Source organism: Prinia subflava, chromosome 2 (genome assembly GCF_021018805.1).
Source record: "Prinia subflava isolate CZ2003 ecotype Zambia chromosome 2, Cam_Psub_1.2, whole genome shotgun sequence".
NCBI classification, from domain to species: Eukaryota; Metazoa; Chordata; class Aves; order Passeriformes; family Cisticolidae; genus Prinia; species Prinia subflava.
In genome coordinates this window covers 21,686,123-21,700,230 of record NC_086248.1, presented here as the reverse complement: position 1 = coordinate 21,700,230, position 14,108 = coordinate 21,686,123, and the positions used below count along the sequence as shown (strand labels likewise).

Here is a 14,108-nt window from a genome sequence, read left to right as displayed (position 1 = left end):
GAAGAGTTGGTGTGTGGATTGTAGTACTGCTAGGCAGAGGGACCTTTAGAATGTGGAGCAATGGGCCAACAGGAAGCTCATGAAATTCAGGAAAGACAAAGACAGAATCCACTTGTGAGTACTCTTGGAGCTAACTGGGTAAAAACAAGCTTTACAGAAAGCACCCAGATGACTGAATGGAGAGGCTGGCTAAGAGTTAAAAGTGTGGCCTTGCAGTAAAAATATCACAGACTGGAGTGTATGACCACCACTGTAGTCAGCAGGTCATGGTTATTATTTCCTCTTCAGCACTCATGTGGAAAATTGTGTGTAGGTTTTGTCCTCCACCATACAACAGTGATATTGCAAAATGAAGCAAGTTCAGGGGAAGGACCCATTAAGGGACCAGGGGTGGGCTATCTTTTAGACAAGGAGAGGCTGAGCGGGGCTGGAGGAGAGAGAAGGGTAAAAGGGATCATATTTGAGTCTCAATTTGGACTGAGAACAATAAGATAAATTATTCTGTGACATATTTCAAGGAGAAAAATGTGCTTTCAGTGTCCTCTGCTGCCATATTCTCTGTTGTAAGGGAAAAAGTAGCTGTCTAACTATTGAAAAGCTTGCATTCATCCTTTCTCCCTCGAATTTGCAGAATAACACCACAGTGTCTTTTTAGAGGCATCAGCAGTCCTACAATTAGGATTTTTATAATAATCCTGCATGTATGAACAACCTAATCGAGTGGTGTATGTTTTATCCTTCTAGTGCGTTAGAGGAGCCATAGGTGTGAATGAAATAAAATGTCTAGCATAATAAAGGGGGTTTTCTATAAAGGAGATTGAATCCTGAAGAAAAGTTACAAACAAGTTGCTGTTGATGGATACAGCCTGCGTGAAAAAGAAGTGATCACACACACAACCCACTGCAGCTGCAGTCTTGAGCCTTAAGTCCCAGTCCTCACCTCTCAAAATGAGGGCTTAGCACAGTTTCAGCTAAAATTACTGCAGTTGTAATTAATCAGTGTCACCACAATAAAAAAATCAACTTTTTTTTCTCCTCCTTAATCAGTAAAGAGAAATAGTTTTTTGCTCAGCAATTCTGTTTTCAAACAGAATGAAGAATCCAGAATGAATTAAATCATTACTTGGCTTCCTCACTGCCAAGACTGCTATTATCCTGTGATAATGGATTCTGTAATGTTTTAACAGCAGCTGAAATAAGGAGGAAACAGTGCTGGCAGACATTCCTTCTTGTTCATGCCTTTATCTGGAAAATGCTTATAAATTCATAGTCATGTCAAAATTATAGTAAGCTCTTCTTTATATTACTTTGTAATTTGTTCAGTACCAAAAAAATATCCTACTTCTACTTTTTATTATGGTAAAGTGTCTTAATAAGGTTGCCTTTTTCCTCACAGAAGTGTGAGGTCCTTAACTCTCAAACTTGTACTATTATTTCATAACAGAATTCTCATTTCTCTAATTCATGATTTTCTTCTTCAAGGAAGTAGAAGAAATATCATCTGTAGGTTTTATACCTGAGCACTTTCTGCACAGTGCTGTAGTTGACTCTAAATATATTGTTTATTGAAAGGGAAGTTGAAATTTTCAGGTGTTTTCATGTAAATTTTGGCAAGTCTTACCAAAATGTGCACTTTTGATAGGTTGTTCTTTTGTTGTAGCTGGTCACTGTGGCTCTCCGGACCCAATTGTAAATGGTCATATTAGTGGAGATGGTTTCAGTTATCGCGACACTGTCGTCTACCAGTGCAATCCTGGCTTCCGACTTGTTGGCACGTCTGTCAGAATTTGCCTACAGGACCACAAGTGGTCTGGACAAACTCCTGTTTGTGTCCGTAAGTACAATTAATTTTTCATTGAATTTTTGCTAATATTTTACATGTAATTGAATTTTAACAGTGGATTGGATGTTCAGAAGTGTTGGGATCAAATCAGATATTTATTGGACCTATTGTCAATTACAAGGGTTGTTATGTTCCAGTTTCTAACCTAGCATGGCCTTGTTAGCATTTTCCATAACTCCTGATTTCTGTTGTTTCAGAAACAGGATGGCATAGGCACTGAAGGGGTTTGAATAGCAGGCTGCAATTGTGTAACTTTGTCCGGGTATAGTTGTTACATCAAGTATGGGCTTCCTGAGCCTCTCTGGCTATTTTTTTTCAGCAAGAGTGAAAAATTCCTTTGTATTTTCATTTCTTGGAGGACAAACGTGGACTAGTATTAATCTGTGCAGTCTTGATGGTGACTGCCTGTTTTTTGAAATTGGCCTCAAGTTGACTTACCAATGCAAGTCAAAGCATGGCATTGGATTATGCTACATCTGTTAGAAAATATGTAAACTTCTTAATAGTCTTTAATATTTTCTTAATTCACCTGTTTTTGAAAATCCCATAGTTAAGAGCTGGAATTGTGGAGTCTTTCCTTCTCTAAGTCCTTCTGTATTTGTGTGGCACATTATCTGACTTTTTCTGAACCATCAGCCATTTAATCAGTAAAGTCCAATTTATCTGGTTTTTATTTTACTACTTTATTAAGTCGTTGATTTTATTTCCTTTTCATTTCAATTTTATTAAAGAGCCCCATTTCTATAAGTTTTTCTGTTTTGTTTTGTTTTGTTTTTAATGGAGAATTTATATCATCTATTTCAGTGTTGATTTTTTTAAAATGCAATTCAGACAGGAGTATTGTCTACACAGAGAGAGTCACTGAGATGGTTAGCTTTTCTCTTCAATACATATTAGATTTCTAAATGTTCAATATTTTCTTTCTTGGGGTAAAATGAAAATTTTTACTTTTATACAGTGGCAGGAAATATTTGCCAAGTGTCATTGTCCTTTTAAAATCCTATTTATATCTTCAAGTGATTTGTATTCATCAAAGGAGAAACATCACAACTAGCATTGTTACTATTAGTGCATTCATTTGACTGTGCAGTAAATAAAATCCCTTCAAAAGAAATGGACAAAGCTGGGGGGGCATGGGAGGGGCAGGAGGCTGCTTCCTCCTAAATGGATGTTATAATTACTGTTATGAGAAGAACTCGCATCAGTTTCTGTTATTGGAGTTTGCCTAATGCTTTCCATTACAATATGGCTTTCTTTTGTGTAGAACGCTGCCGGGCTAAAAAGCTATGCAGGATGATTTGGTTTATGTCAGCATCCAAACTTCAGGGGATTTTCCTCCTTTGAATAATTTGTTTAAGAAAATCTCGTACAAATGAGACTCTCATTTCTGAGATATAAAGTGAAAACATACTGTTCATCAATTCTAGAAATATGTTCTACTGAAATATTATTCTGAATGAGCATTGTGGAACCCGATTTAGAAATATGGTGGTGGTGGGTTGACCTTGTCTGGATGCCAGGTGGCCGCCTAGCTACTCTCACTCCCCTCCTCAGAAAGGCAGGGGATGACAATAAGAGATGGCAGCTTACTAAAACAGAAGGAAATGGTTGCACTTGCAAGCAAAGATAATAAAGATTTTCATTTTCTACTTCCCATGAACAAGCAATGTCTGGGCACTTCCCAGGAAGGAGGGCTTCACCATGTGTAATAGTTACTCCAAAACCTAGATGTAAATAATGGATGATACTTCCCCTCCTTCCCCGCTGCCTTGCCCCTTCCTCCTCCTTGCTCCTGGCTTTCCTATCTCAGCAAGCATCCCATGGTATGGAGCATCCCTGTGGCCAGCTGAGCTGGTTACATCCCCTTGCGAGGTTGTGGCCACTCCAGCCTGCTGCTGGGAAGGTGGAGTGCTGGGGAGACAGCAGTGGTGCTCTGCAGTGCTGCTCAGCAGTAGCAAATCAGTGGGGTGTTAACACCTTTCTAGCTAAGGGTACAAAGCACAGCTCTGTAACACATCCATCTCAGGTCGATCCAACACAATGGCAGAGATAATACAAAGATGTTACAGGCTGCGCCCCTGAAAATTTGTCCCAAATTGGTCTCTGTTTTGTGAGATCTTTTACAGAGGATCACATCTTTTTATATTTTTAATTTACTTTGAAAGGATTTTTAGATTTGTAAAGTACTAGGCATTGTAATCTTAAACAATAATACCTAAGAAAGCACTTGTAGTTCTCCACCCAGGACTACTTAAGATTCTTAGTTTCATATAAAAGTCGGCCTCATTCATCTTGCAAAAATCGTGACACACTGGTCTTTCCTCATCTATTTACTGGTTAATCAGTTAGACCACAGTTTAGCCAAATATTTTCTGAAAGGTCTTTCCACTTGCTGCTTACTGAGAGTTAATAGGAAATAAGATTTCTGCTTAGTTCCTTGTGAGTAGCAGCACAGCAGAATAAAAAGAAAAATTAAGCCTGGATATAGGTTATTTATTCAAGCATGATAAGCATCACTGGCACACAATTGAGAAGTTCTGTGTTTGTACATGTGTGTATATGTACATTCTGATTTTACATTGTCAGTATCTATGCTTTTCCATCTTTTTCTATAATATTTTAGTATCTCGTCACATGGAAAACTTAAGCTTGACCAAAAGAAGCCTATTTTATAAGTTCTATTTTAGCAAAATCAACACAATATATAATGGGAAAGATTTACTCTCAAAAATGATTTATTTATAGTCATAAGAAAATCAGATTAAAAACATCACTACTTCAGCAAAGCAATGTAAGATCTTTGAAACTGGAATGCTTCAGAACTCCACAATATTCTGAAGGAGTGCATCAAATTTGTTTGGCTCTACAACATGTTTAAGCTTGCTGGAAAAAATATTTTCCTTTATTTGTACTAGTAGGAATATTGAAATGCATTTTTAAAGGTCTAATATGTATCAGATGTGTGAGAAAATGCATATATTTATATATACATATATATAAATATATAGATTTAGATTTATTTTCATTACAACTTTCAACATAAGGTAAAAAGTAGGCTCTAAAAGAGTTTTATTTAAAAAATAAGATTTTTCTCCTGGCAGTTAAGAATTCTCAATAAATATATCCTATTCTTTTTCTTGTATGTCTTGTAGAAATGTCAAAGACAAATTCAGAAGGGGAAAGGAAAACAAAAAAACCACAAAGTCAAAAACCAAAATGCCAAAAGAGCTCCAACCTGCGAGTGGTTCCATGGATCAGTACCTTTCACTTAGATGCTAACCTGCCTATTTTTCCTCTAACAGCAATCACATGTGGACATCCTGGGAATCCAACTCATGGCATGACTAATGGCAGTGAGTTCAATTTAAACGACGTGGTAAATTTTACCTGCAACACTGGGTACTTACTTCAGGGTGCTTCTCGAGCACAGTGCCGAAGCAGTGGGCAGTGGAGCAGTCCTTTACCCAACTGCCGAGGTAAGAGTTGTACCCTGCCTCAAAATACTGGGATATAATTCACAAGCCTCTCCTTTAGGAACTTACTCTCGCCATTATTTGAGTTTTGCCATTTCTACACTGGAGATTGTTGTTACAGCTGAGCATTGGGGAAGCCTAGACTTTTCAGTATTTTACCTCAGAATTCTCAGACTGTAATCACCAGCATTTAGTTCATAGACATATAAAGTGAACTTTTTATCACAAAAGTTACATTACATCAATAAATCACAGTTGCCTGTCTAGCCTGAATTAGGAGCATTTTAATACATAAATGCATAAAAGTTTCTGTAAATGGTCGTTATGAAATTGAATATTTCTGTATCAAAACATTATTCATTCTTTTGTTTCCCAGCAATACCTGAGAGATGTGAAACCTGATTTTTCTTACTTCACACAAAAAAAATCCAAAAAACAAAGGGATAAAATAAGATTTAATTCCGCTTGTTTTTTCACAATGACATCTGAGCTTCATTCCAGGTGTGCTATGGGTAAGACGGACATGTTTGAGAGATGAGAATGAAGCAAAGGTTTGTGTTACGAGAAAATCTGAATCAAATGTATATGTTAGGAAAGGACAAAGAAAAAAGTTTTAAAACACAATCTACAATTCTCAGGTTAAATTCATATCCAGATCCCAGTAGTGTAATTAAGATTAAAACTCTCTGAATTACCCTGTTTTTGTTCCTTCCATTTTTGACAAATGTTTTTATTTATTTTCTTTAACTTTTGGCTAGTGTTGTAGAATAGGGAGCTAACATCTCATCTTTGGTCTGTTCCACCAATATCTTGATCAGACTCCTAAAAACTGTTTACTAGTTAAGTCTTTTTATGTTATATGCCCCAAAATAACTTCTGCTGGTATAGTACGTGCTTTCTCAATGCTGAATCCATTGAGACACTGATATTTAATGATATTGTGAAACATTTTCTTTTAAATCACTGAGGCAGACTCTATGTCTTCTGACCAAGTCATTGATGCAAACTGACAGAGAAGGGAAAGGCAGGACATGAGGTAAATCATGTAAGATATACTGAAAGATCTCAAAGGCCTGGGGAAAACTTTTTGAGATACTCTATAGCCTTCAGTGCCCTTTTTGGGAAGGCTCTAGAAGGAAATGTGTTTTAGTGGCTCTAATTTACAAATGTTTGTGGTCATATTCAAAGTGGGAATTATTGGGGTTTGTTTATAAATGTTAATAGCAGTGTTAATTTCCAATTATGTAAACCAAAAATTAAGAAATGCTTAGTGTCTGGAAAGAATCTGATGGTTATGTCTGCTCCAGAAATTAAGTGGTTACTAAGATTTTCCTGAGTATTTTCTTTCACTAGAAAAATGTTAAAACAGCATAAATACTATGCTTTTTGTTCTTTGTGTCTTGTCTTTCATGGGCTAAAGGAAATTGAAGGCAGAAAAGTCATTCTAAGGATACAACATTGGGATGAAAAATCATATAAGAACTTAACTTTGACTATTATATGTTTATTATCTCCATCTGTTGGTTTATTAAAAATCTTACTGTATTACAACTGTTGTTTCTAAGAATAATAATTATCTTTGGTGATTACTTCATCAAAATGTTTCAGAGATAGCTGATGCAATTTCAGTGTGTGTGGAATTAGATCTTTCATTCTCATTAAAACAATAAAGAGATGGCAATTCCCTCAGTCACTACTCTCAAAATTTATTCAAGTGAGTTAACTAACATAGCAATGTAATTATGGGAACAGAGAAACAAGAATTAGAAAACTGTTCCTATTTAGGTTCATGTATTTTTTTCACTTTGATACTGTTTTCTTTTGCTAGACCTAAGTGAACAAACTTCTGTTGTCTCATCTGTGAGGCATTTAAGACTTTATTGGTTGGAAACACATTCTTTTTCACTTACCCTGTAGAGATGCAATCAGAATCTTTTCTGTTTGACTGTCAGGGGCAGAGATAGAACAATTTTACTGAAGTTCAACCCCATTTATGAGCTGAGTTACTCAGCTATTTACAGTGAATTCCATTACATTTATTAAAAGGAAAGCAAATCAAAATGAAAGCAAGGAAAAACAGTGCACAGACTGAGAAGATTTTTAAAAAAGAACATAAGAATTAGGACGTCTGCAGTTATTATGACATTATTTCAGTTGTCTCTCCTGTCCACTTTTGTCATCCATTTTATTTTATTTTATTTATTTATTTTATTTAATCACATGGATTTGAGTTTGATCCAGGGCAATTTATAGTCTGAAATCTTGTTTAGGGAGATTGGTTTTCTGAAAGGAATGAATGTTATAGATGCAAGTCTGCCAAGATTCATTCACTTATGAATGGTAAACTCCCACCAGAATGGAGTGGCCCAGAGTTCTTTTAGTTGAGTATCTGCAGTTTTGTCTATTTTCGTGCAGGTGGTCTGAATCTGGACTTTTGCCATTCACTCAGTGTTTCTTCATTCTTCTCTTCACTTAGTATTTCTTTCTCTATAGCAACATATATTTTTCAGTGATTGTCTTTTCCATCATGAACTGCAGAGTTCCAGCTAATTTCATCACCTGCTCCGTGCACTCCACTAAAAGCCAGAGTGCTTTGCTGCTAATCATGTTAACACTGTAGCTGCTCACCTGTGACCAAGTTTAACTGATTTAAAGGCTTTGATAAAGTTGTCATGAAGTTTGCAATTTGTCCAAGAAATCTCTCCTTCTGGAGAGCACTGTACTGTCTAACTAGCAATAACTGCTGTGAATATATTTGCGCACCAGAAGACATTAAGTTTTACTATAAATGGAATATTTAATAACCACTTCAGCTAAAGCATATCAGTGTTAGAGAAGTTCTATACCATTCTCCTAGTACATGCTTCTCTGATCTAGAAATGTGGGGAATTCTTATTTCAATTATATAAAAATTTGAAGTGTTGTAATATAACTGCCTTGATAATTGGTATTGTTTCCTATTTTAGGTTAGGGTGGTGGGTTGACCTTGCAGTTAGTATGTAGCAGTTTCTCTCTGCTGTTCTTTCTCACTTCTCCTCTCTGGTGTGTGTTCTCCACAGGCTGCAGACGGTATCTACTCCCTCATGCACTGCCTTCTCTAAACTCAGTGTTCCCTTTTTTACTTCTCACTTGTGGGGGTTGTGTGTGAGAGTGCGCATGTGTGTGTGTGTGTGTGTGTGTGTGTGTGTGTGGCCTCCTCTCTCTGGTGTATTCTGCCATTTCCTCAATATATCTTCAGAGAAACAAACTTTCCTCATGACTCACCTCTGATTTGAAGAGTGTGAGAGTTTGGGTTGTTCAGCTTAGGAGAGAGGAGGCTCAGGGGAACATTGCTTATCATCTATACTTATCTAAGGGACAGTGAAAAAAAGAGGGCCAGACTTCTCAGTGGTGCTCACTGAAAGTATATGATGCAAAGGGTACAAAATCAAACATAAGAAAAAGCTTTTTAAATGGGAGGGTGGCAAAAAAACTGAATAAATTTACCAGAGACGTGTATTTTCCATTCTTATAGCTATTCAAAATCTAACTGGACAAAGCCCTGGGCAAACTGTTTAGTTGTCACTTCCAAGTTCAAGTATTCTTGTATACTGTTTATGACTAAAGACTATATATACACACCAACTGTATTCCTATGTCAAATTTGGTCTTAATGAATTGATTAGAACTTACTTAAAGCAAGTAAAGCACTTTTTCTGGCATAAGCCAGAAAATTGTCTTTTATCTAATGGGTGGAAAACATTTGTTTTAAAGTTCATTGTTAGCAACAAATTATGAGTTTGTTTACAAAGAAAGTGAATCTTCCAGCTCTTTAAACATCCTGCTGGGAAAGGATTGATTCCTGGCAAGGCTGTTACATTCAATTCAACAGAGATTTTACATATGACCTTTCTTTCAAACTTCAGTTGAGTTCACCAGATTCAATAATGAATTTGGCTTCATTTGGCTGAGACTGTACAGGACGAAGTACAAATTAAAAATTCTGCCTGAAGCTATTGCACAAGTTTTTTTATTATTTTATTTTATTTTATTTTATTTTATTTTATTTTATTTTATTTTATTTTATTTTATTTTATTTTATTTTATTTTATTTTATTTTATTTTATGTTTAAACTGAGCTCTTATTTGTGCATAGAAGACCTTGATATTTTTGGAAAATAAAGCTGGGGCAATTCTTAGGCACTCTTCTGTTATGTTGTCTGTTGTGTTAATAGCAGGTTAACTAAGTAATCAAGTGTCAGGAAATGTAGTAAGGAAATTAAATGAGGGGTTTTGGCTAAGAAAAAGATAATGCAAAATAACACAAAATATCATATTTTCTATTTAAGAGCCATATGATAAAACATGTATGAAAAAAAAAAGGTTTTAATATGTTTGTGTATCCTAAATGCACTGCAAGCACTGAGTTGCTTTGCAATGATATTTTTCCCTACTCCAGAATGCTTTTGTCTGTTCTCGTTAACTGATTTTGCTCAGCAAGTAAAACTTTTTATGTCTTAAAATCTACATATTTTTAAGTATTTGATTTGACCTGGGTTCTGAGGTAATGTAATTTTAAAATACCCATGCCTTAGAAAAACTTTATTCCCAATGTTTCTGTCACAAGTAAAAAAATGGCATGTTATGATGTTCAGGTATTTCATGAGATAGAAACCCCACGTTTTTGAATTACTTAAACATTAATAGCTGTTTAAAAATTTATATTTAATCCTTTCTATGTATTTTCTAAAGATTGCTTTTATGGAATGTGGCGATCTCTGAAGTATGACTTTAAATTCATCATTTGTATGAATAGAATCCACATGGATTGTATCATTACTTTTATTTATTTGATAAGGAATGGGTCAAGTAGTTGGTTTTCTTGCCTTTAAACTGGAACCAAGTGGCATCAGAAAATTTACAATACCCAGATCTCTGTTCTCTGCTGCAAACCTGCCGTAGTGGAGCTTGGTGCAACCTGGATGTGCTAACCCAGAAGTAGTTATGACTATATTAAATCCTAAGCCAAGTATGTTCACTGATTTTTTTTTCCATTAGCAGTTTGGAACCACTTTCTGTTTAGTCTTTGGAAGCACAGAAAGCCAATCTCCATGCTTTCTACTTTTCATAATAATTCCTAATCACCAAACTGAGCACTGAATCAGATGGTCTCATCAGGGCTGTGCACTCCTGATTGCACTGCAGGTCATTTTTCCATATGTTATGCTTGAAGCAAGAGCTGCTGTATTAAACACCACACTTTCTGCCTGTATTAAGGCAGAGTCATATTCATAATCTGTACCAGGAAAAGTGGATATCCTTTGATACTGTTTCCTTCAGAATTCCCTTTATCATTTTGTAAATGAGATTTATGAGCTTTTCTCCTGTTAGAAATATGATTCTTCATTTTGATGGGAAGATCCATTTGGCAAAGTTGTAGAGGTTTGAGTTAGCTCACATTCTCCATTCCAGTATCAGTAAGTCCAGGCTATTTGTTAGTAATAAAGAATTCAGGTCTCTGTTTATTTATACTGAATTTGTGCTGAATTTCTAACTTAAAAGGTTTATCTTTCTTTATCTCATTGCTCATAGATTCTTGAAAAGTTAAATAAGGCTTTTATGTCTTATCAGGAATCTGATATCTATAAAGTATTTCTAATTTTATTGTGCTCTCTTCAGTGGCTATGTCACTACCATACCAGTGGTAATACGTTCCACTCTTTCACTGACAAGAAAAATAACTTTTCTGATGGCAGCTGATAGAAAGGTGTGAGAGATTGAGAGTGGTATCCAATTCTTCTCATCCAAAGATAAAGCAGCTCTGAATTTAAAGAGTTTTCCATCTATGGTGGAGTCAAGGATCTGTATAAACTGAGAAATGCATTTTGTTCAGTTTTGTTTTTTTCAAAGTCAGAGGCCTCTGTTGTGACTTACTTATATTTAAATGTCAGATGTACCTAATATGTTCATATGGATTGTGTGTTGACATTCTTCAGAAGGATAACTTGCACTTGAGTAAGTTTCCAGAATAAGGAGGTGAGGTGCCATGGGGTGTCTGAGATATTTACCTGATCTGGCAGAGATGCCCCTCTCTGGAGTGAAACCAGCCTGCAGATCAGGCAAAGACACTTCAAAAGGTAGTAGAAACATCTTTTGAGGCAACTGAAGAGTTCTTCATCCAGGTGAAAAACAATGCTCAGATTAAAAAATAATCTGAAGAAAAAGACTTCATGGTCCCAGAGTTTATACTAGTCTGACAAAAGCCATTGTGTTAATACTAGTTGTATATAGATGCCCAAAAATGAATTTTGCAGACAGAGAACACAAGAGAAAAATAACAAGTAAATACTTTATCTTTCTGGTCAATTTGCTATTGTGATGTCTGGCAAAATATGAGAAGTTTTCATTCTTGTTTGTTGTTGACTTTGCATCAACCTTTGCTAAAATTCCATTTACTGGCAATTCTGTCATCATGCTTTCACAAGCAGAGCTTTCTTTCTTTTTACAGACAGCATTTTTAAAAACTTGTCATAAAACAGTGATTTCTTTACTCTTTATTCACTCTAGAGTGTCAGTCCCTAAACATATTCTAAATATCAACATTAATGGCATATTTTTCACATAAAAAATGTTTGAAAATACTTTTGATCAGATATGAAGGTTTATAAAAGCAGCTTAAGATTTTTTCTGCCGTGAAAAAAAAAGAGAGAGTGAGAAGAAGAAACTAAATACTGTGAATGGTGTACTTTTTGATGATCATTCAACTTTTTAAGAAAAAGCTACCCTAGAGGACTCTGACATGGTTTTTTAACTTCTTGTCCTCAAGGGTTTGAATCTACTCAGTGTGAGGTTCCAAAGTTATCAGGGCAGACTTGGAGTATTCCCCAGCTTTTCTCAGAAGACTAAACCAAGACTGACAGAATTCATTTCCCATGCAACTCTTGACAGATGCCATTGAGAGAATGCAATCTCTGTCTGCTCTCACTGTGATTTACAATTGAGTCCCCAGGGTGAAAGGCAATTGGGGAAAATACTGCCTTAGTTCTGTATGCCAGCCAACTCCAATTCTTTTCTAAAGTACTCCTTACTGCAGCCCTTCTTAGCAACAGCACACTTGTTTATATATTTAAAAACTGATAGCTGATCTTAAGTGGCACTGTAGGCATAATTATGGTTACTTTTTAACTTGAGGGATCGTATTGTCTTGAATAATCATTTGATAAGACTTCATGTATGATGCAAGAATTTTGTTCACAGAGCCCATGTTTAAATTATGCATTTGGAGATTGTTTAGTATTTCATTCATCACTGAGCTTTCTAAACAGATACTGCTGGTATTGGAGTGAAAAATGTGTATCACACAGAAAAATTGATACTTCGGGACTGCAGTGTATTTCTTGAACATTCCATATTTCTGGTCTGCATGGTGAATTAATTGTTTCTGTTCTCCCTATTGACTTGCAAAAATACTTCAGTTAGATTTGCTTTTGGGTAGCTTTGGGCCAATGTTTCTTCATGAAACAAAGTTCCTTTTAATTTCTAATAATGACTTTCCATAAGCGAATTTGGCACCATTACCCATTAAACCAAAGATTTAATTTGAAGCAATTTATATTTGATTTTTTAATATATTAATAATCTCAACCTCACTTAAAAAAAGGGACATCTCTTGTGAATGCTGGCTAAAAATTAAACCTGGGGAAAAGATTGAGTAATCCATAGGATGAGAAGAATATTTGAAAATAATTATATTCATAAACCTACAAAACCGTCAATAAATGTGAGAATTTTGCAACATGCATCAGATTTTTCTTCTGTTTCGATAGAATATTCTGAGATTAAAATGGAAATAATTTGAGCTATTACTTGCAATGTTCTCTTTCAACTAATCTCATCCATATTTGGGTGCAATAACAACAGTTTTCTCTAAATTGTAGTGAAAAATAAACACTTTTTGGTTTTAGTCTGAAGAAGTTGTCGACATTTTTGCTCTGGAGGGCACTTTTAAAGGTTTGTTCCTGTAGATCTCTACTGTCCTCCTCATTCCATCAAAGATAATACCAGAGTATCTGCAAATTCATTCTCAAACAAAACAGCAATAGCAGCAAAAAAACCCCAAACCAAACCAAATAAACAAACAAAGCCCCCCAAACAAACAAACCCCAAACCCCTAAAACTACCAAACAAAACCACCCAAAAATCCCACCAGAAAATAAACTCAAAATATAGATTGCATAGAGGAAGAGTCTTTTGACATCATAAAAACCTTATCTGATAAAAGGCATGAATCTTGTCCTATAGCTTGGGAAAAATTCAGTAGTGTCTGTTATCATGCACATTTGCACTAGTTTTGTGTATTCGTTAATGAAATTTTACTGTATTTTAGTGTATATCCTGTTTAAGCTGTGTATGCCCAGTTTTTAGTGCTATATTCCTGAGCTAAAACAAATTTGGATGATATTAAATGCAGGCTGCTAAACATGCATCTGTACTGTGGATCTCTGTGAGTACAGCAAGGAGTCCCATTTGTACCAGGATAAAATTTCTAATACACAAAAATTTTAATTATGGTTGATATATTGATAAACTGATATTAATTAATCTTTGGACCATTGGCAGAGGAATGTAATTATCATTTTTCCACAGGATTGTTCTTATATTGTTACAGCCATAAAGAACAATTCCATCTTTTTTTTATTTGTATCATTTAAGGCAGAGCTGCTCTTGAAGGAGTAGTTGCTAAAACAGATAGATATCAGTGGAATGGAAAAGTTATTTTGCCAGTTATTTTTGATATGTGTTTCATTGCAAGA

General features: G+C 35.3%; 1 protein-coding gene across 1 annotated transcript in view; it reads left to right on the top strand.

The window, feature by feature from the left end:
• The window catches only part of CSMD1 (CUB and Sushi multiple domains 1), a 1,074,318-nt gene that overhangs the window by 1,018,187 nt on the left and 42,023 nt on the right, over positions 1-14,108 (top strand). Inside the window, exons 53-54 of the mRNA XM_063389341.1 lie at positions 1,661-1,834; positions 5,146-5,319. Coding sequence (XP_063245411.1) covers positions 1,661-1,834; positions 5,146-5,319 — 348 coding nt within the window. The remainder of the gene's footprint in view (positions 1-1,660; positions 1,835-5,145; positions 5,320-14,108) is intronic.